Genomic DNA, 24396 nt, shown 5'->3' on the forward strand with positions numbered 1-24396 from the left:
GTCTTCGGAAAAGGTGTGGAATTTGAATATTTTGGCGCGGGTTCCAGTAACGCGCAAAGAGGTCCCCGCTTTGTTCAAGCAGGCTCTGGACGACTGGTTTCTGCTTCGGTGGAGGATTGCATCCGGGGTACCGGAATTGCCAGAGCTCCCTTGTCAGCCCGGGAAGAGGTGCGGCGGTGTTGAGGCCATTCAGCTTCATGCTGGGCGAGGTTTGTGTCTCAGCCTTGCCCCCGTCTAAAGCGACCCCGTGACTGCAAGGTAAAGCGGTTGGGGACTGGAGGAGACAGCATGTTTCATGCGCATGGGATAAGGAAGGTTCCCTATCTAGGCAGTGTGTACCCGCTCCACGCAGCACCTTCCAGACACGAACATGGACATTGCATCCTGGGACTGGTAGGCGTAGATCCATTAACGACCTACCAGGGCTGTTTGCGTTTGGTATACACCTTTAAGGAGCGGCACGCTGCACAACCTATCAGGAATGGCTAGATACTTTATCTGTGACACACACCTTTTCCTGAAACATTTACACCCCTGGCGCTGATGAAGGCAGCAAGACACGCCGAAATGCATTCGCCGACTGTGGGTGATGCGGGACTATTACTTACCTGTGTGTTGGAATAAAGTTGTCTCCAACGGTTCCCCTGCTGTGGCCTCTTCACTTTGTCTTCGGAAAAGGTGTGGAATTTGGATATACATATATATATTAGAAATTGCACAATTGCGAATTTTGCACATATAAAAACAATATGCATTTGCACTTTATTATATTACAGCGTGTAGTCAATACTGTATTAGGTATTTGGGTATTTCACCATTAATTGATATTCTCAGTCCCATTAAGCTAGTAAAAGAAATGATGAAATTTATGTATTTTGCTTATGTGACCTCTGTTTAAATTTAAAGTGATTTATATGCTTTTTGTGTAAAAGCCGGGTATTTTACCGTAATTCTTTATTTCAAAACTTTGGTTTATATCTGTTTTCCAAAATGTATACTTTGGAGACCTGCCAGTATTTATTCTATGTTCACTATGACACAACACTACCCTCCCATGTGACGAACTTTACCCAATCACTGGCAATATAAAATGGTGTTTTCTCTAAATGAACATTGTCATGTGAACAAGGCTCTTGCGAGCCGAAACGTCATGAAGCTTCTACTGCACCTTAAATAAAAATTGGAGCACTTTAACTGTGCCGTGTCTGTTGGCTTTTTTCCTGGCTGGAGGTGGTCCAGAGCGCGAGGAAGGTGACGGTGTGTTGGATATATAGATATATATCTACACATATGCAGCCTGAAAATATGTTGCAAGGCTCAAAACTGCCACCCTTGCAGTGTAAATTTTTTACATTTGGAAAAATAAAGACATATAAGTCATGATATACTTATAACCCATAGAAAACTGCTTTGAGTTTGCTTTGAAACACACAACCTTTATTTTCAAAGGTAAAAAAAGGCAAGATCATAGAGGCAGATTAGCCTAGAAAGTCTGCATAGAAAACAATTGGAAAATTGGCGCTGTGCTTTTAAGACCTCCAGAAACCCTCAGGCTCCCATGTCAGAACATATACAGCAAACTCCGTGCGGCAATTGAAATTGCCCCGGATTGCAATTTTGGCACCAGAGAAAGGATTGACATAGCGAGTCATGTTTTGCCCGAACTTGCAAGCACGGCAAGAACTGCATTTGTAAAAGCCTTTTCTGTTGGGCCAGCCACTGCCACTGACCAGCTCTGGGCTTCGCTTCACCAGCCTGCTGTGCATGCTGTAGGCTCTTTTAAAAGTGATAATTGGTTTATCTGTAACTCTTGAGCATAGTACACCGTCAGTTTTAAGAATTGACCAGTGTCTGTTGATGATGGATTTTATCTGTCTTTGTTGCTGACTAAGTGATAATCAATCTGGGAGATTGGTCACCACTCTCACCTTTATGATATATGCATATTATTGGCTATTGCTCCAGGGTCCCCGCATGTGGGCGGGACTATTCAGTGCTTATGAGTATTGATGAGTATCCACTGGAAGAGAAGCCTTATTACCATTACATAACATGATGGGGGGCAAAAGTACTCTGAGCTTGGTTAAGTGGATTACCGATATGAACTGGTGCATGCAGACAGGAGCCCCCATGTATAAGGTGAGAGGATGCTCTAGGAAGTTCGATAACAACTGGAAAGATGCACAGGACAATGATATGGACTCTGAGCGGGGGAATCGTGGGGCTAAAGAAGGGGCAGGTGGCCAGTAGATCTTAATTGTATGGCAGTGACTTCGATCAAGAAGGACGTATTGGTAGGAAGGGATCCCCGTCTATAATTATTATGTGGTCATCTACTGTTTCTTGTCACTAGGGTAATATGATGAACTTAAAGTGGTCAGAACCACCAGGTACATGCCCTGATGTTCCAGCCACTTCCAGAGACAAAGTGCCTCCTGACACAGTGTCCACAACCCAATATTTACATTTTTTTACATTTTTTGTATATACTTATATGCTGTAAAGTACTTTGTTAAAGTGCATTATTAAAGTGCAAGGTGCAGGATGATTAAAAAAAGAAAAAGAATAATCTGTACATGATAAGAAATTGTTATGCAAAATGGCCGGCTCAATGTTCTTTCATATGAGATTTCCACAGTCTCTGGAATCCAATAGCGTTTCATAGATATTGTAAGTCATCACAATTCATGTTTTCGCTCAAGATTCCTCTCGGCTGATGTTACAGTAAAGTACTTTTCCACATCCTGCCTTTGTACCTGTCTCATATCTCTATTTTCTTTCTCTATTTAAAGGAGCCAAAGCCATTTACAATATTTACATTCCTATTTTTTGTTGTACAATTATGATTTTTCATATTCTATATTCCCATGTCTTTTTCTACATTTTGTTTTTCATTATTCCACTTTAGAGTAGCTGTATCCTCCTTATTTTTTATATAGATTAGAAGTTTTTTTGATAGTGTCCCATGCTGATATTTGTGACCAGCCTTTGATCTTACACACAATCACAGTGATTCTTCATATATCTCAATTCAATTGGAGGATATTTTTGGGGAAAATGACAAGGCGGAAGAGTTTGCATCCGTACTGCACTTTGTGGGGCTGTTCCATGATTGAGATGGTTCTTTTTTGTAGAGAAGGATTATGTTAATTTATATACACTATATTACACAGAGTTAGCTTTTCATTTTAGATGGTATCTTGTTCCAAATGACCAGTTTCAAAGGTGTACATACAGTTCAGCATCCAAATTATGTTCATGTGGGTATTCCGTGCCCATCCCAAGGATCATTCTGCTTTCCATTTTCCGCAGCTTCAAGGTGCGATCGCCTCCTCTTTCAGCCAATTTTACGAGTTTAATCCCAGAGTATGTTAATTGGGTGCAATCACATTGATGATGTTCATTAAAATGTTTTGCCATGGGATATTTGGATCTTTGTTTTTTATTGCACGTAGGTGTTGGAGGATCCACAATTTCAGTTTCCTTTATCCGAGGCTTTGATTATTATTGTGGGGTCATTCTTGAGTGCTGTCATCACTTGATATTCTTTAGGTGTGAGGTTCCAATCCTTCTTTAAATGAGTTTTGTTTTTATTTTGATGTTTATTGCTGGCTGCTCTCTTTGCCATTTTGGTAATTTCCTCCATCATAATCTCGTGGAACAAATCAATTTTGTTTCCCGGTTGTAGCTGCGGACAGAATCTGGACTGTTTTTTGAGTCCACTCTCTCCTCCTTTGTTCGTGGCTATCCCTATTCTGTTGCAGAAATCAATATCCGACATCGTTGCATCAATGGTTTATTCGATATATTGATGACCAAATTGTTGTCAAAATTTGCTTCACTTTTTTTGAGAATTATTTTTGTTTTCCTTTTCCTCTCTTTGATTTTACTCCTTCCTCGGCCCCTTCTGGTAATTTTGGCTGTCCTCTCCCCCACAAATTGCCTCTGCCTCTTCCTCTTTGCGGCGTTATCATTTGCGCTAGCTGCATCTTCCCCCGAAAATCCAGTGGGGTTATGCTGGCATCTTCATCAGCTGAGCTAACTTTCCGAACTGTCCACAGTGTCTATGGTTGTTGTTGTTGTCCCTGCACATTTATCCATTACTACTCTGCTCCTTAGTGTGTCATACTTGCGGGCAAATGTGTAGATGCGCCCGTTGGCATAATCCAATCTATCTCTAGTAAATTTGTGTGCCTTTCTTTTCTATACCTACGTTTCATGTTTGTTTATTTTTTTCTCCATGTTTTCAATTTGTTCTTTATTTTCCTCAGATGTCGGGAACTTTGCTAACTCCTGTTCCAAGGCTTGGATTGTGCTGGTCATTTTATCTAGTTTCCTCTCCGCGTGTATAATCAATGTCCTCATTAATTTGAATGAACATTCATTTGTATCTTGTTGCCATTGTTTTATTAAATCAGGATCCAAGTCATTGAGTGTGGGCATGATGAGTATTCGAAATCCCCTTGGGACTCTCTTGAATTCTATATACTTCTCCAGGGTTGTCTTTTCCCACCATTTATTGACTTCTAAAATCCGATTTTGTTGAAGCTCTCTCAGGACATTTATTATGGTTCTCTTGCCCTTTTCTCCCATATTTCCCCTTGTGTTCGTGCTCATGCTTGTACTTGTTGAGGGGATTGCTTCATCATTTAGCAGCTCACTTGCCCTAAGCAGGTGATTCCTTCATTTGTCTGCCATCTGTGTTGTGAGGTTGGTATGATTTCAATATATTGCGCTTATGCACTTCGGTGTTCTTTTCCATTTTCAATCAGGGATGTTAGCCTGCTGCTCCCAGATAAGACAGATCTCCCGTTATACTGCTGCTCCTCTTACTCCCCCAGTCAGAGGATTCACAATATATTCATTGGTATCCTGTTAATTCTTGTTAAGTACACTTGAAGCTCACTTGTGTCTTTTATTATGGATACACTGTTTTGCATGGGGCTAAAAGCGGAACGCAGCGCTTTGAGTATATATACACATAAATACCCATATATAGAGATAATATACATGTATATATATGAGTGTGTGTGTATATATATATATATATATATATATATATATATATATATATATATATATATATATATATATATATATATATATATATAGATCCATTAACGACCTACCAGGCCTGTTTGCGTTTGGTATACACCTTTAAGGAACGGCACGCTGCACAACCTATCAGGAATGGCTAGATACTTTATCTGTGACACACGCCTTTTCCTGAAACATTTACACCCCTGGCGCTGATGAAGGCAGCAAGACACGCCGAAATGCATTTGCCGATTGTGGGTGATGCGGGACTATTACTTACCTGTGTGTTGGAATAAAGTTGTCTCCAACGGTTCCCCTGCTGTGGCCTCTTCACTTTGTCTTCGGAAAAGGTGTGGAATTTGAATATTTTGGCGCGGGTTCCAGTAACGCGCAAAGAGGTCCCCGCTTTGTTCAAGCAGGCTCTGGACGACTGGTTTCTGCTTCGGTGGAGGATTGCATCCGGGGTACCGGAATTGCCAGAGCTCCCTTGTCAGCCCGGGAAGAGGTGCGGCGGTGTTGAGGCCATTCAGCTTCATGCTGGGCGAGGTTTGTGTCTCAGCCTTGCCCCCGTCTAAAGCGACCCCGTGACTGCAAGGTAAAGCGGTTGGGGACTGGAGGAGACAGCATGTTTCATGCGCATGGGATAAGGAAGGTTCCCTATCTAGGCAGTGTGTACCCGCTCCACGCAGCACCTTCCAGACACGAACATGGACATTGCATCCTGGGACTGGTAGGCGTAGATCCATTAACGACCTACCAGGGCTGTTTGCGTTTGGTATACACCTTTAAGGAGCGGCACGCTGCACAACCTATCAGGAATGGCTAGATACTTTATCTGTGACACACACCTTTTCCTGAAACATTTACACCCCTGGCGCTGATGAAGGCAGCAAGACACGCCGAAATGCATTCGCCGACTGTGGGTGATGCGGGACTATTACTTACCTGTGTGTTGGAATAAAGTTGTCTCCAACGGTTCCCCTGCTGTGGCCTCTTCACTTTGTCTTCGGAAAAGGTGTGGAATTTGGATATACATATATATATTAGAAATTGCACAATTGCGAATTTTGCACATATAAAAACAATATGCATTTGCACTTTATTATATTACAGCGTGTAGTCAATACTGTATTAGGTATTTGGGTATTTCACCATTAATTGATATTCTCAGTCCCATTAAGCTAGTAAAAGAAATGATGAAATTTATGTATTTTGCTTATGTGACCTCTGTTTAAATTTAAAGTGATTTATATGCTTTTTGTGTAAAAGCCGGGTATTTTACCGTAATTCTTTATTTCAAAACTTTGGTTTATATCTGTTTTCCAAAATGTATACTTTGGAGACCTGCCAGTATTTATTCTATGTTCACTATGACACAACACTACCCTCCCATGTGACGAACTTTACCCAATCACTGGCAATATAAAATGGTGTTTTCTCTAAATGAACATTGTCATGTGAACAAGGCTCTTGCGAGCCGAAACGTCATGAAGCTTCTACTGCACCTTAAATAAAAATTGGAGCACTTTAACTGTGCCGTGTCTGTTGGCTTTTTTCCTGGCTGGAGGTGGTCCAGAGCGCGAGGAAGGTGACGGTGTGTTGGATATATAGATATATATCTACACATATGCAGCCTGAAAATATGTTGCAAGGCTCAAAACTGCCACCCTTGCAGTGTAAATTTTTTACATTTGGAAAAATAAAGACATATAAGTCATGATATACTTATAACCCATAGAAAACTGCTTTGAGTTTGCTTTGAAACACACAACCTTTATTTTCAAAGGTAAAAAAAGGCAAGATCATAGAGGCAGATTAGCCTAGAAAGTCTGCATAGAAAACAATTGGAAAATTGGCGCTGTGCTTTTAAGACCTCCAGAAACCCTCAGGCTCCCATGTCAGAACATATACAGCAAACTCCGTGCGGCAATTGAAATTGCCCCGGATTGCAATTTTGGCACCAGAGAAAGGATTGACATAGCGAGTCATGTTTTGCCCGAACTTGCAAGCACGGCAAGAACTGCATTTGTAAAAGCCTTTTCTGTTGGGCCAGCCACTGCCACTGACCAGCTCTGGGCTTCGCTTCACCAGCCTGCTGTGCATGCTGTAGGCTCTTTTAAAAGTGATAATTGGTTTATCTGTAACTCTTGAGCATAGTACACCGTCAGTTTTAAGAATTGACCAGTGTCTGTTGATGATGGATTTTATCTGTCTTTGTTGCTGACTAAGTGATAATCAATCTGGGAGATTGGTCACCACTCTCACCTTTATGATATATGCATATTATTGGCTATTGCTCCAGGGTCCCCGCATGTGGGCGGGACTATTCAGTGCTTATGAGTATTGATGAGTATCCACTGGAAGAGAAGCCTTATTACCATTACATAACATGATGGGGGGCAAAAGTACTCTGAGCTTGGTTAAGTGGATTACCGATATGAACTGGTGCATGCAGACAGGAGCCCCCATGTATAAGGTGAGAGGATGCTCTAGGAAGTTCGATAACAACTGGAAAGATGCACAGGACAATGATATGGACTCTGAGCGGGGGAATCGTGGGGCTAAAGAAGGGGCAGGTGGCCAGTAGATCTTAATTGTATGGCAGTGACTTCGATCAAGAAGGACGTATTGGTAGGAAGGGATCCCCGTCTATAATTATTATGTGGTCATCTACTGTTTCTTGTCACTAGGGTAATATGATGAACTTAAAGTGGTCAGATCTGATGTCATTTATTGGTGTATTCCATTACCAGCTGTGTTGCTGTGGGAAAAACCAATAAAGAATTTCTAAAAAAAAAAAAGAAGTGCACACTTACAGAACTTGACCCTCAGGGCAGCGAGCGAGAAGTCGTGGGCTTCTCAGTGTAGTAGTAGTATGGGGCATAGAATCTCAGTGCTCAACAATGACTAAGTAGCAAGTAACAATGATTGTTCAATCCAGCGTTTATTATTTATGCAGTAAAGTACCAAACAAATTAATATACACTTTGACACAAGGTTGTCAGAATGGTAAAAAAAAAAAGAAGTAGGTTGACCAATGGAAACTGTATGAGGGACCCAATTTATATGTTCTCAATACCCAACTATCCAAATATCCTTTGAAGAAAATTAAAGTTGGCTGTGCCAGCTTTAAAGTGGCCAATCCTAAACTTGCTTTGTACTTCGCATGCAAGTTCAAAATCTCAGTTTGCTCCAAGGGCCTCTCATATCGTCTCAAAATTCTGTGAATATAGACAGCAAATCTCGAAAAGATGTAGATGCTGGTTACATCAATTTTGGTATGATCTACTTCAGAAGATTTATTTATGTCACATGCTTCCACTGAAGCGGTTATGTCAACCTTAAGCTTCAGAAAGAGGAATATGATCACAACAATTGGCTCAGATGACCTCTTAAAATTCTGTATTTTAGTGTGTTTCTGTTGCTACTTTACAACACACAATACATGTGATACATAGCAGGCCATGAGAATTCTCTAAATGAGGAATATGGTGTTTTTTTAATTGTTTTTTTATCAGTTACAACATAATATGCCTTCTTCATTCATGGAGCTACCCAAGCTTTGCAGAATGTATGGTGGGGGTTGTTTCTTTTCCCAGCTCAACAAGGCAGCAGCCTTGGTGTATTTTTGTAAAGCACAACAAAATAGAAGGCTGCAGTGGATTTACTCAAAACCAAGCAGGAAGCATATGGTTAACACGTCCGACCCTCGCAACCAGGGTTGGATTTCATATTCTGTGACTCACATCTAGTACACAGTTGTCCCAAGCCTTGCAAAACACTTAGTGGTGGAAACTGATACTGAGTAATTGTCAACTGTTTAGCTTAAAGATTTATCTAAAACATTTTTAGAACCTATATTTTGTGAGAGGCACACACATTAACAGGATGCAATACTGTAGTCTGATATCTAGAAGGAAGGATGGTTAAATTGGCCAGCTGCCACTACAGAGTCTGAGTTTCATTTACTTTGAATCACACCCAGATAAAGATCTCTTGCATATCTAAAAGTAGCAGAGACCACAGAAGAAAACAAATCACAAATACTATATTAAATAGATACAAAGAGATGGGGAAAATGAGAAACGGGGTTTAAGCAAGCAGCTCATCTTACAAATTGTCATGTATGTATTTACATATACCTTACAGCCATACAGAATTCAACCCCATTGTTACTGGAGATCACCAGAGGACCTGATACCCCTCTATTGGAATGTTAACCAGAAAATGTGCTACTTAATACCTACAAAAAAATCTTTCCAGTATGCTGTTTTACTGTTCTTTCACAAATTTGTTACATCTCCTGCTGTCACAAGGAGGCTCCTGGAAAGTTTCATAAAATATTTTAGTCTTCCATGGGCAACCTTAGTTAATTTTAGGATGGTCTTTCATAAGTTGGAGTTGAAAGAAACGGACCTAGAGTCCTTTGACATGAGTTAAAAGTGCTGGCCGTTCCAAGACTTGTGTGTGGAATCAGGCCTTCCAAAGATTTAGCGTATTACAAGAGCTGGAGGGTCAGAGTCCTGAGGTTGCAAGTGACTGCATTTCTGATAAACCAATGCCACTACATAATTGTTCACTTATTTCTGGCTCCTGGTCTTTGATAAGGGACACTGTTTGAAAGGGGTTGGGGGATAATCTGAAGTTAGCGTCCCTGCCAGGTGAAGCTCTCCCATATTAATTATTTGGGTATGCAGGCTCCCTCATTTTTCAGCATACAAAGACAGCCCTTTGTGTGTGTTTAAGGAGTTTGCTTGGGAACAACATTTCTTGTAATGCTCAACCTACTTTGAGCTATCCACTTGAGTAAAAACACTGTCAGCTTTTTACAAAAGTACACCCTAATAAACAAGTTACTTACCTTCGGTAACAATAAATCTGTAAGAGACAAAGATTAGTTATAAATACCTCACCCTAAAATTACCCCCAGGCATCAGACTGGATCCGGAGAATTTTTTTTCAGCAGTACCCCTACGCGTTGGTAGGTGGCGTTGGTCGACTCTGCGTTCATTGTTGGCATCGTGGTCGCCAGAATGACGTCGGAGTATCTACGTAGATGCCGCCCCTGAGCGCTGACGTCCATTCTTTACACAACCTTCCACGCCAGGGGCGCAGAGCCATGCAGGACAATCACCATTGGTGCACAAAACTAGGGCCCTGAAGGGAAGTCCCTTGCCCTAGAAGTCAGTTTGGAGAACGGGAAGGATGGGTGCGGCGGTGAGGAATCCATAACTAATCTATGTCTCTTACAGATATATTGTTACCGAAGGTAAGTAACTTGTTCATCTGAAAAAGACAAATAGTTATGGATTCCTCGCCTTAGAATAGATTCCCTAGCAATACCAACCCCAGAGGTGGGTCTGCGAACCAAGTTCACACCAGGAAGTCCTGGAGAACAGAATGGCCAAACAAGCCGTCTCTCTGGACTTGGCTGTCTAGGCAGTAGTGTTTAGTAAACGTGTGCAAAGAAGCCCACGTAGCTACCTGGCAGATGTCATGAACGGGGACCCCACGTCCCAAAGCAGTAGTGGCTGCCATCACCCTGGTGGAATGGGCACGCAATCCCACTGGAGATTCCCTTTTCGCTAAGGACTAGCAGATTTTGATGCAAAGAATGACCCATCTGGAGATGGTCACTTTTGCACCGCACAGTCCAACCTTTCTTGGTGCCCACATAGCCAACAAAGAGCTGGTCATCCACCCGAACTGTTTTGTGCGATCGAGATATAAGGAAAGCCCACGTTTTGGATCCAGGCGGTGGAGCCTCTCTTCCTCTTTAGAAGGATGCAGGGGCAGGAAGAAGATGGGAAAAGTGGTGGTCTGTCGTATGTGGAAAGAGGTAACAACTTTGGGAAGGAAAGAAGGCCTAGTACGAAGAACAACTGTGTTCGGATGAGGGGCCAGGAAAGGAGGTTTTATAGAAAGGGCCTGAAGCTCACTCACCCTGCGAGCAGAAGTGATGGCGTCCAGAAAGGCAGTTTTAAGTTTCAGAAGTCTGAAAAGGACAGTTATGTAGCGGCTTGAAAGGAGCGCACATAAGATAGGTCAGAGCCAGGTTCAAGTCCCACTGAGGCATTACGAAGGGAAGTGGAGGATACAAGTGAGTAATGCCCTTAAGGAAGCGATTTACAACTGGGGACTTGAAAAGAGAAGGCTGGTCAGGAAGCCTAAGAAAGGCCGAAAGATAGCCTTTTAGAGTGTCCAGAGCAGAACCCTGCTGGTTCAAAGAAAGAATGAAGAGGAGAACCTCTGAAAGGGGAGCAGAAAGGGGATCCACAGCCTTTACTGCACAACATGCCGCAAACGTTTTCCATCTACAGGCGTACTCCGTTTGGTGGAGGGACGCCTGGCTGCCAAGATAAGGTTACAGACTTCGGAAGGAAGGTCAAAAGCTGTCAACTGTCGCCGCTCAATCTCCACGCAAGGTGGTGGAGGCTGGACAGGTTCGGGTGGAGGACTGTCCCTGCTGCTGCGACAGAAGATTCTCCTGAAGGGGCAGTCTGATCAAAGGATTGATGGCCATGTGAAAGAGCTCGGGATACCAGACTCTTCGTGCCCAGTCCGAGGTCACAAGAATGGCTGGGCCCAGTTGCGCTTGATCTTCAGCCCTCTGGGTAGAAGTGGCATAGGCGGAAAGGCGTATAGAAGACAGCAAACCCCACTCGCAATGAAAAACGTCGCAGAGGGAGTGCTGCCTTGGAAATTCCAACGCGCCGAACTGCTGACATTGTGTGTTCTCTTAGGTGATGAATAGATCTAACCAAGGCTCTCCCCAACGTTAAAAGAGACCTTGCACCATCTCAGAGTGAAGATGTCATTTGAGATCCATCATGCCCCAACGGCTGAGTTCGTCCACCCTGGCGTTCAGAGAACCTGCCAAGTGTTGAACCACCAGGTACATGCCCTGATGTTCCAGCCACTTCCAGAGACAAAGTGCCTCCTGACACAGTGTCCACAACCCCACCCCGCCTTGTTTGTTGCATTAGCACATGGCGGTGGTGTTGTCCGTGAACACCTGCACTAGACTCCCTTTGACAGACTGAAGGAATGCCTTCAGTGCAAAATGGATTGCCCGAAGCTCAAGAAGGTTGATGTGCAGCCCGGACTCCGCCGGAGACCAGAGGCCATTGATCTCTGCCTCTCCGATGTGGCCGCCCCACCCCAGACGCAATGCATCTGCCACCACGGTGAACTCTGGTTGTGGAAGGGAGAGGGATCTGCTGTTGACCAAATTCTGGTTTGTTAGCCACCACTGCAATTGGTGTGCAGTGCCCTCCGATACCTGGACACAATCGGAAAGATTCCCCTGATGCTGTGCGCACTGGAACTTCTGGCCCCACTGCAGAGCCCGCATATGTCACCTGGCATAGTCCACCAGCAGGAAGCAAGAGGCCATGAGGCCCAGTTCCGCAGGGTCATTCTGACCAAAACCTGGGATAGAGAATTAAAAATCGGAATCATAGCCCTAATACTCCAGACTTGCTGCTCAGGAGGATAACCCCGAAACTGCGCTGTATCCAGAAGCACTCCGATGGAAAGGATCTTCTGAGAGGGGATCAGTTGTGACTGTGGCACGTTGATGGTGAACCCCAGCGAATGCAGGAGGTCGGCCGTAGTCCGGAGGTGGGAGACAACAGAACAAACACCAGGTGCCGATGGGTCTAGAAAAATGTATCTTTACTATGACATACAACTGCAAGATAGACCTAACGTGAAAATCAATAAACTGCGGTTACTTTAAAAGAGTATCCCCATATGCTAGAGGATACCCATCAGTAACTGTCCGGTACCGCCCTATTCATCATTTGGGCTTCCTCATACCTTATAACTTGCAGGTTCACCCATAAGTACTAGATGTGTAAGTCTCATATCTCAGAGTGAACGAGGTAGAGTTACAACCGGATACAAAATGATTTGTGGTTACGGATTTGCAGTGCAAAGCAAAAAAAGGTGAAAGAAATGTGTAGTTAAAATTGGAGAAAATGAGAGCAATAAACAAGTTTTAATGTTGTCCCTCATTTATCCAACATTAAAAACAGTGCAGGAAATAGCAGTTTCAAACAAATATCTGCTACTAGATGTTTTAAGTGGTCAACATGTTTCAGCAGATAGGCGGACATAGATGTCCTCTGCCTTCATCAGGACCGTAGGGAATATACTGCTACTGCAATAGGTGAACAAATAATAAAGAAACTTAAACCATATCACCTGGACTCCTAGGTGTATCTGGTTTCACCTCCTGTTAGTATAGCACTATTAAGCAGGAGGTTATGGTATCACCCCACCTGGCTGCGGCTCAGGCGAATGGAGCACCGCTCTCTCCGTTGGTATTCCCGGCTTCCTTCTAAGCCGACTTGGGGAGACAACAGCCTGGGGAGAGCCCTCCTTCAACAGCCGGTCATCGAGATAGGGGAAGACTGGAACACCTGATCTGCGCAGATGAGTTGCAACCACCGCCATCACTTTCGTGAACACCCAAAGGGCGCTGGTAAGGCCAACTGGGAGCACGGTAAACTGAAAGTGCTTGTGGCCTACCATGAGCCGCAGGTAACACCGATGGGCCAGCAGGATGGGGATGTGAAAATAAGCGCCCTGCATGCCCATAGTTACCATCCAGTCTTCAGGGTCAGGGCAGACAGGACCTGAGCCAGTGTGAACATTTTGACCTTCTCCTTCCGAAGGAAGTGGTTGACGTTCCTGAGATCCAAGATAGGACGGAAGCCCTCGTCCTTCTTGGGCATCAGACAGTACTGGGAATAGCAAACACCCCCTACTTCTGAGACAGGAACTCGCTTGATGGCTTCCTTGGCCAAGAGAGCCGTAACTTCCTGTTGGAGAAGGGCCAAGTGATCCTCCGCCATGCAATGAAATTGAGGTGGCATGGATGGAGGGCAGTCTCGAAGGGGAGGGAGTAGCCCCTTCAAATTATCTGAAAAACCAACCTGTCCGACGTGATGGTGAGCCAGTTGGGGAGGTGATGGTAAATCCTGCTGCCCACTGGTGAATGGTGGCCCTGAAAGGTCGGACTAGGAGGGCTTGGAGGCTGCTGCAGAGGGGGGCACTGGTGGACTGCCCCGGCCGCTGGCCCCCAGACCCAGGACGGTGGGTCCCACATCCCCGGCCGCGCAAGGGTTGGACAGGGGTTGGACAGCTTGCGCAGGCCTGGGGCTCTAGACTGAACTAGGCGGGGCACCCCTTCCGTAGCCACGAAAGGGGCAAAAAGCAGACTGCACAAAGGTGTAGCTTGGACACCGCCCGAAAAGCCAGTGGACCTCAGCCAGGAGTAGTTTCGTAGGGCTACTGATGGAATCGTCCTGCCTAGCGAGTCTGCAGTGTCCAGCCCACAACGTATGCCGAAATTCGCTGCGTCTCTCCCTTCAGCCACTGCATGGGAGAGCACGGCCCGGGCCTCCTATGGGCACGGAAGCAGCACCTGCGTGACCGAGTCCCACACAGAATGGGAGTAACAGCCCGAGAGACATGTGGTGTTCGCCGACAGCAGTCCTAAGTTGGAGGAAGAAAACATTTTCTTCCCAAGATGGTCCAGCTTCTTGGATTCCCTATCAGGTGGTGTGGTAGGGAATGTGCCCTGGACCACCAAGCTCTCAGGGGTGCGGTGTTGGGAGAGGAAAATGGGGTCGCCCTGGGCCGGGCAGTGGCATCAGGCATTCATCCTATCCGCAGGAGCCCCTGTATTGGGCTTGGACCATGTGCCCAAAAGGAAGTCTGTGAGGGCCTCATTTAACGGCACCAGGGGCACCGAAGAGACTCGCTGCCGGTTAAAGCACCTCGGTCAGGAGGTTAGTCCTGACAAACACCATAGGAAGAGCTCGAGGTTTAGGGCCTCAGTCACCCTACGCAACACCACTGCGTATGACGCACCCTCTTCCATAGCCACGGTAGGGGGAGAAAGCATGCCAAGGTTTGGGGAAGAGTGCAGACCAATGGCCTCACCCAATTCCTCTCTTCTGTCTGGTTCTTCCAATTGGTCTGCCAGAGGGTCCACAGACCCCTCCCAGTCCTCCTCACCCTCCTCTGGTAGCCACTCAGGGCAATAGGGAACACCTGGGGAGAACAGAGGTACAAAAGTACCGATCGGCACGGATCCTGAAATCAGTCCAGCTCTGGGTCCAAGTTAAGGGGGAGGCCAGGGTTCACGTCAGTAGGGGACAGAAGCGCCACTGGATTTGGCGCCAGAGGAGTTGTCACAAGGTCGACCAGCGCCGATCCGTATCCAGACCTGGATCCTGGGGTCCTGTGGTGCGGGAGCCGAAGCCACCGGCATCGAAGGCCTCAAGCCCCCAGCTGAGTCCACAGGGCCCGAAAGTGCACCGGCGGAGTTGGGCTGCCCAAAAATAGAATGGAGGGCTTCGTAAAAGCTACGAATTTGGGCAGGGGTCACTCCGGCTCCTGGAAATGGAGGGAGAGTTTGAGTCGACCCAACAGGCTCCACGGGCAGAGCCGGGAAGCTACCTTCCGCAGCCCACGTCATGTCAGCCGACGGATGGGGAGAACGCCAAGAGCAACAGAGCTTTTTCACCTTCTTTTTGTGCTTCGATTTACCCGAAGACGAGGAATGGTGATGATGGCTCCGCGACCGGTCCCGTGAGCTCCCTCTCAACCAGGACCTCGAGCGGCACGGAGCCGACTGCAGAGCCTCCAGAAGCTTTCGAGACCGCACCTGCAAAGACTTCGTCCATGGCCCAGCAGTCAGAGCACAACTTGGGAACGTGGTCACGCTCCAGGCACCTGAGGCACACAAGATGGGGGTCCGTCACCGACATCAGCTTGTTTGAGGAGCCACAAAGCTTAAAGCAGGTCCGCTGAAAAGACATCCCTGTGCACGAAGAATTGTAACAAAGAAAAAAGACGTAGACAAAAAGTCGCAAAAATAGAGTCAAAAAGTGACTGGATGTACCGCTCTATCCGGATCTGCGCTGGCTGGCGTGGAAAAAGAAAGAACTAACATCAGTGCGCAGGGGTGGCGTCTAACTAGATACTGTGACGTCATTCCGGCGACCACAACACCAATGACGAACACGGAGTCGACAGACGTCACCTACGACTCACAGGGGTACTGCTGAAGAAACATTCTCTGGATCCAGGCTGACGCCTGGGGGTAATTCTAAGGTGAGAAATCCATAACTAATTATCTCTTTCAGATATGCCTTGTTATGTGCAAGTCCATATTGATGGTGCCAATATTTACCCTACACTGGCGGCGTTACTGTTTCAGTTTAGTTCTTCAGCATCCTATTTTTCCCTGGTTGCCTCTCCTTGTACCTATTGTATATGTGGCTCAGAAATGTGTCCTTTTAGGTTTTGCCTAGGCAGCGCCCAAGCGCTGCTCCAGGAGGGCCTTTTGCCCTGGTCTGCTCCTTTTCAAGCACACTCGTGCTTGTGCTGGCATCCACCTTGAGGGAGCGAGCAGCGGCACGCGTGGTAATTGAAAACATATGGCTCTCGTGCCGCTGCTGCTCGCTCGCGCATGACGGAAGCCAGCACGAGCACGAGTGCATTTGCCTGCTCTTTCGCGGCCGCGTACCTTGACATCATACTGTGATTGCTTCACTGGTATGTACTGTTTACTTGTTTTAAGTAGAATGGTCTCATCCAATTGTGTGTTGGGTAGAGGTGGACATCTTGTGGACATCTTGAACACGAAAGGACATCTTGTGGACATCTTGAACACGAAAGAAGGGAGCTGCTTATACGTGAAGTTATAGAGCAAGTTATTTATTCGTTTGCTTATTGCTTCCTTTGTGAAGGTATGTGAAGTGTTTTCATTGTCACTAGCACTTGCTGGAACTTTAGCCATCCATGTTGGTTATGCAAAAGCTAGCCACCTCTCAGTTTTGACAAGCAGAGTGGGAACTGTCATCAAACTTTCACCAGTGAAAATCCAGACATCCAAATATCAAAGACGTGAGAGACTTGTGGGCTCGAACAGCTGCTCTCCTGAGTGCACTCTTCTGAGTGCCTCCTCCCTGAAGCTCCTTCTGCATCCTTCACTGGAGTGCAGGCAATCGCTGCCTCTTGCCTGCTTGAGACCTTGGTCTCTCCTGCTTCCCATAGCGCCTCTTTCCTCGAACAGCTGCTCTCCTGAGTGTACTCTTCTGAGTTTCTCTCCCCTGAATTTCCTTCATAGTCCTTCTGCATCCCTCACTGGAGTGCACAAACTCGTTGCCTCTAGCCTGCTTGAGACCTTGGTCTCATAGCGCCTCTTTCCTCGAACAGCTGCTCTCCTGAGGGCAATCTTCTGAGTACTTCTCCCCTGAAGCTCCTTCTTAGTCCTTCTGCATCCCTCACTGGAGTGCACAAACTCACTGCCTCTAGCCTGCTTGAGACCTTAGTCTCTCCTGCTTCCCATAGCGCCTCTTTCCTCGAACAGCTGTTCTCCTGAGTGCACTCTTCTGAGTACCTCTACCCTGAACCTCCGCGGTCGCGTACCTTGATGTCATACTGTGAAAGTAGAATGGGCTCATTCAATTGTGTGTTGTTCCGAGATTAGCCATGTTGTCCAGAAGGGTGGTGGTGTTGCTGTTGTTTTTCTTTTCCAGGTGGAAGTTGAGGTCTCCCAGTAGAATGTAGTTTTCGGAGGTGAGGGCATGTGGGCTGATGAAGTCAGTGATGTCGTCGTTGAAATGTGTCCGTGTTCCAGGTGGTCTGTAGATGAGGGTGCCTCTAAGTGTGGTCTTGGGGTTGGTGTGGATCTGGAAGTGAAGGTGTTCGGCGGTCGCGAGGTTATCGTCGGAGTTGGTCGTGATTCGGATGGTGTTCTTATGGACTATGGCTATGCCTCCTCCTCTTTGGTTGGTTCGGTCTTTTCGTATGATCTTGTAAGCGTCCGGGATGGCTATGGCGATGTCGAGGGCTGATGATGCGTTCATTCAGGTTTCTGTAAGGAAGGCGACATCCGGCGATGTGGTGTCGAGTAGGTCCCAGAGTTCAGTGGCGTGTCTGTGGACTGAGCGGGTGTTCAGCAAGATGCATTTCAGGTGGTTAGAGTGGGAGCTGTGTTTGGAGTTTGTGGATTTGATCTGGGTCCTGACGCAGGTGAATTTGGAGGAGTGGCAGGCGAAGGGTCGGTGGGTGTGTCCAGGGACAGCCTTGCAGCATTGTGGTTTGCGACTGGGGTTGAGGGCAAGGAGGGAATCGGCGTCGTATGTTATGCGGGTGGAGAGGTTTTTGCGGGGACCAGCGGGTCTGGCGCTGGGCGCGGTCCAGGCGCGGACGGGCGTAGACGGGCTTACCTTTGGCGCACCTTCGGCACGTAAGGGGCGCGACCGCTGCGCGTGAACGCTGCGCGCGGGGGCATCAGTCATATGTGGATAGTGGAGGGGGAGGGACGAGGGAGGCGGGGTGGAGCTACGGGCTGAGAAGCACAACAACAACAAAATGGCTGCACCAGTTCGAAAGCGAAACTGGGCGAGACTGGGGCACAATCAGAGGCACAATCGAGCAGAAATACTTGAAAATAAAACAATGATAACAGGACAATGCGCAGATTGAAATAAGCAGCACTACATATGCAAATTGCACAAAGCAGGCAGCGGCAGCAATGCGGGGGTGAAATAGCGCAATGAGAGGCAGCAGAGCGAGCGGAGCGCAGATGCGGTGGTCAGAGTCAGCTGGCAGGCGCTACGATACCGCAAATCTGCTTCAGAGCGCTCAGGTATCTCAGATCACCAAACCTTGGGAGCGTGGGGGAGCGACCTCTTCTGAGCAAGTTATTTCTTCGGTTGCTTATTGCTATTGAAGGTATTTGAAGTGTTTTTATTGTCACTAGCACTTGCTGGAACTTTAGCCATCCACGTTGGTCGTGCAAAAGCTAGCCACTTCTCAGTTTTGAAAAGCAAAGTGGGAACTGTCATCAAACTTTCACCAGTGAAAATTAAGATACCCAAATATCAAACACGTGAGACACTCATAGGGGTGTAAACTGGAAATGGATGGGCATGCTGGGGGCAAGCCCCCTCGATTCTATGAGGACTCCCTGAATACTGATTGTCTGAAGATAATTGTGAAATATCAGTGTGTAGACATGCCCGAGAATAAGCGTGCCGGGTACGACTGGCAAGCTGCCTTACTTGTTTTTTTTATATCCTTAATAGTCTGTGATTGTGTGTGTTAGTGTAATGTGTACTGCTTGCGTACAAATCTCTGGGTTTGCCCATGTTCTTCAGTTTCTCCGTGTTCTCTGCGAGGAGCGCTCTTGACACTGCGCATATATAAATTGCATGTAAGCGTGCTTGTGCTTTTGAACGAAAAAGGTCTATTCGGTTTGTGTTTAAGGAGATATTTGTGTTTCTGCAGTCTGTCTTGAGCGTGGATCAGTAGTTGTGGGTGGCATGTGTCTAACAGGTCACATCTTTTTAATAATGTGGTGCCTTTTTGTTTAGTCTCAATTGTTCATTACACTTGTCAATTTCTTTTATTGGTAATTATGTCGGCAGAGGCAGATTGCTGCCTCTGTGTGAATTTGCTTCATTCATTGCGTGGGTTTCCATGCACCCACGCGCGTTGGATTACAATAATTATTGAAACATACTCATATAAAAGTTGGAAGTCTTCTGTCCATCAATGCTGTCTAGGTATCTGACTCTTTAGAACAAACATTGGCATAGCCAATAGGTCTCGCCTTTGGAACCTTATAAGTATTTAGTTATGCAGTACAATATCCTCGGTGCAACAACATCAACTGTTGCATGGCTAAACACTGATAAGGTCCCAAAGGCGAGACCTATTGGCTATGCCAAAGCTGGTTTAATTTGTCAATAGCAGGTATTTCTAGGGTCCTATCTCAATTCAGGGGCTTTAACTTCATTGGTTTCAATCTTCCCTTAAAGTTAACCCTTCATCCTTGAGTTGTAATTCTGAATTGATTTCAGTTTTTAGGCTTTGCCTCCACAGGGAATGTGCGGTCTTTGACAGACTTGTTGTTTACATATAGTGGGCCTTATAGCCCAATCATCGCTTACCATTCATTTGCCTCAGGATCACTCTCATTTGCTTTGCTCCTGTTTTCACAGCATAACGGCTTCATGTTCTCTTCTTGTGTTTGGCCATTCCTTGGAGCATGGACCAAGTGCTTGTGTCCATCCACTGCTCTCGTTTTTGGAACTACTTTTTACATTGTGTTTAAGCAATCCATATGAGTACTTGTGTTTTCAGTCCGTTTCCCATATCCTGGTCCATGTAGCTTCTATTCACTCTTACCTGTCCCCTATCCAAGCTTCTTCTTTCCCTCCCACCCCTTTAATTCTGTACTCTACGCAACTACACTCTACGCCACTTTACTCCTTTCTGCACCACTCTACTCTGTAACAATCCTCTCCACTGCAGTTTTCTTTAATATACACTACACTCTATGACACACTACTTTGCACCACTCTTCTCTATGCCACTGCACTCTACTCTGCACCACTATACTCTAGGCCTATCTACTGTGCACCCTTCTATACCACTGTACTTTATGTCACTGCACTCTACAACACTGTACTCTGCTCTGCACAACAGTAGTCTACGCCACTATATTTACACTGCACCGCCCTAAGCCCCTGCACTCAGTGCCACTCAACTCTGCACCATTTAACACCACTGCACTCTAATCTGCACCACTCTACTCCACTGTACTCTGAGACACTGCACCTAACTCCACTGCACTCTGCGTCACTAATCTCTCGGACAATGCACGCTATGCCATTGCACTCTACTCTGCATCACTGCACTCTACAATATTCAAAGTAATTGCACTGTACTCTACATCACTGTACTCCATCCCACTGCATCTACACCACAGCACACAACTCTGCACCACTGCATTCTACCCCGGTGCACAATATGCCGCTCTGCTTTACTGTGCACCACTCTACTCTATGCCACTGCACACAACTCAACGCTGCTACATTCTACCCCAGTGCACTATCCGCCACTCTACAGCACTGCACTCTATGTCACGCTACATTGCTCCACTCTACTCTATGCCAATGGACTCTTCACCATTCTTCTCTACTCTACAGTGCCCCACTGTACTCTATGCTACACCACACCACTTCACACAGTGCCACCCCACCCCACTCCATTCCCCACAATGCCACTCTATTCCACACCACTCTACGCAACTCCACTCTATGCAACTCCACTCCATAGCATGCCACTCCACGCTACTCCACTCTAGTGTACCTCACTTCATTCTACGCCACTCAACTCTACTCTATGCCACTCCACTCCACTGTACGCCACTTCACTCCACACTCCTCTACACCATCCACTCCACTATGCTGTACAACATGGGTAAAAGACATTGGCAAAGCTGAAAGCCCTTGTGTAGGTGAAACCTATTGGCTTTGCCAATGCTTGCTTTAGATTGTTGTCTCCATTCATTCCGTATTTCCATATATTTGACCCTTTCTATTAAAACGGTGGCGCCAATGCAGCAACCACCGCAAAGACTTGTATCAGTTGCTGTGTTTCTGAAATTTAACTGCTATTTTGTTGGCTGGCATAAGCAAAAATTAGGGAAAATGTGCTTTTGCCCAGTATGTTGAAGTTTCTTAGGCATTAGGCAATGCAAGTGAACTCACCCTAAATTATCCAGACTATCTCCTTTCAGGAACATACCATCTTTCTTTAGGTTTACCCACTTGTGAAACAACAAGTAAATAATTTATTATAGTTCGATAATAAATTTATAAACTTAAAATCATTAAGACTCACAGCCACTCCCTGATGCTTACAATGCCACCGCTTCGAAGCGCAATGAAGGCCATCCTTCTATGGCACTCTCACTTTCTACTATCACTATAAAGAAAGATCGTCCAGATTACTTTTAGAAAGGTGGTACCATGATACAAGAAATGAGCTGGCTTTGCGCTCAATCCCAGTCACATTTTCATCAACACACAAAGGAGACATCCATATTATGAGACATCTGGCAATTAAGACATTTTGCAGAGGAGTATGATTGATTATGTTCATTGAAACCAATTCAAAGTTTCCGATTAAAGTTAAAACGGTTCACTGTGTCTTAATCATTTGGCTGCATAATATTTTATTTGTTTTGCTCCACTGAGCTGCTCTCTAGGACATCTCAATTACATGGTCCTCACTGGAAGACCCTTTTCAAACAAAACGAATCACTGCGCTATGATGAGCTGATTTGTTAACTTTTTTTTATTATAATTTTTCATTATTCCGATAATCTACTCATCACAAATAAACATTGGAAGCTTTTTCACAGAATTTCCCTTTTGATCACTCATGTCAGGATTCTCGTTAATTTGTATTAAGTTCCTCACGTTGCTTTATACATCTTTCCCTCTACCTTTTTTCAGTTCTCCACAACCTCTGATTCATTAACAAACTTTATGACAGCCCACCACCCCAATTGTACGCATATTTTGTTAAATGCCAGTAAACTATTGCTGAAAAACGAAATCTCCTGAAGTAATACAGTCTTTTATCTGAATTGCCCGATGTCAACAAACTGTCCACCTTGTTTGATCCCTACCGTTAGCAGAATTCTTCTCGTTTTCAACCTATTATCAGTGTGAAGCTATGTATTACGGGATGTCAAAGTCATTAAAACTTTCACACCCACTGTTTTATGTGTTATAATGACCTCATCTATAGATACTGTTAGCACCAGGTCATATCTGCTAACAGCAAAAACATAAATTTGTCCCACCTTCTCCATGTCCAGAACTTTGTCCTGCATCTCCTTCAGAGCGCTAAGGGTCTCCATCTCCCGTAGTCGAGATTGTTCCAGCTCCATCTCCAAGTGGGACACAAACTCCTCAGTGAAGCGCGGATCACTCTGCAAACAAGATTCGCACATTACAGTATGCATGAATAATCTAGTTAGGAAAAACACAAGTAGAGATAGCTACATAAGAAGTGACAATATTCCTCCAATACTGACATCTTGAATTCCACGGATTGTCATTTTTTTTTGGATGAGGAATTTAAAACACCTTTTTACATCGATCTGCCTCATTGGGAATAGAAGACTACCAGGCGTCATGATGCAAGAGAGACAATAAAAAATGCAAGTATTTCCACAGCTTTTTTCAAGCAGGAAAATGAAACCAGCAATAATCTTAATGAAAAGACAAGTCAAAGAGTACAGAATGTAATTGCCATAGAACACAGCACTGCAGAAGAAAGTTATTTGCCTGTAACTACAGTTCTCCAGTGTTGTTATTGTTCAAAGATTCAAACGCTTGAATTATTCACTTTCAGACTGGGAACCCTTGGTAGTCAATGTTACATATCTTATACAGATACACTCAAATAACGTTTATATAAAGTTATAGAAAAGTTTAGTTTAGGGCTCCAACTCTGGTAAATGAGACGGAGAGACTCGGTTCATACACCTCACAGAGACTTCAACTATCAGATTTTCAAAGCTTGCCAAAAGTGACATATCTTCAGAAAAGGGGAAGAGGATGTGTTGCATGTGAATCTTTGAAAGAGCCCAATGCTAGAGAACTGTAGTCACTGGTAATCCATGTTGCTGCTTCGCAAATGTTTTTTATGCGCCTTTCAGTGAATAGTGCAAATTTGGCAGCCATGCCTTTGGTGGAGTGGCCTCTATTCTGTAATGAAGATGCCCCAAAGCTTTGACTCGGCAGAAAGCTTTGAGGGTGGAAACCACAGGTGATTACCTTTTTAGGTTTTGCCTGGCGTTACTGCGCAAGCAGTTCGCGCAGGCGAAATCCTAATGATTACAATATGGGATATAGGAACGTCCCCCGGCTCCCATTGGCTAGCTCCTTAAATGGAGGCTAGCCATTGGAAGCCGGATCTGTCCGTCAAGGCTGGACCATATTCGGGGGCGTTCCCGCGTTTTCTTCCATGGGCGTGGTTGTACTTGTCCGTTCGACTTGGAGGCGGTCAGGAGGCGGTTGCGCAGGCGAAATCCTAATGATTACAATATGGGATATAGGAACGTCCCCCGGCTCCCATTGGCTAGCTCCATAAATGGAGGCTAGCCATTGGAAGCCGGATCTGTCCGTCAAGGCCGGACCAGATTCGGGGGCGTTCCCGCGTTTTCTTCCCTGGGCGTGGTTGTACTTGTCCGTTCATCTTGGAGGCGGTCGGAGAGTTCTCCCCTTTGGACCTCTCAGAGGGACAGCGAGGGTCGGCTCCCCTCAGAGCAGAGCTCACTCTGCCGTGTCCTGTGGGAGGACCCGTGCGTGCAGGAGGCTCGGGAGTACAGGAGCCCTGGGGATCTCAGCCGCCGGCAGCGATGTGGTTCTGTACTGGGGGCAGCGGCGGCTGCTGGCAATCCCGTGGCCCAGCCTGCATCTCTGGGTGTTGGCTCTCCCGGTGCCCGTTCCCGCCTCCGCCCCCCCG

At 45.8% G+C, this 24396-nt stretch overlaps 1 protein-coding gene across 1 annotated transcript in view; it reads right to left on the reverse strand.

Annotated features, from left to right (window-relative positions):
• The window catches only part of EVI5L (ecotropic viral integration site 5 like), a 1294704-nt gene that overhangs the window by 176817 nt on the left and 1093491 nt on the right, over positions 1-24396 (reverse strand). Inside the window, exon 15 of the mRNA XM_086928161.1 lies at positions 22727-22855. Within this exon, the coding sequence (XP_086784287.1) occupies positions 22727-22855 (129 nt within the window). The remainder of the gene's footprint in view (positions 1-22726; positions 22856-24396) is intronic.

Source organism: Lissotriton vulgaris, chromosome 1_1 (assembly GCF_964263255.1).
Source record: "Lissotriton vulgaris chromosome 1_1, aLisVul1.2, whole genome shotgun sequence".
Classification (NCBI taxonomy): domain Eukaryota; kingdom Metazoa; phylum Chordata; class Amphibia; order Caudata; family Salamandridae; genus Lissotriton; species Lissotriton vulgaris.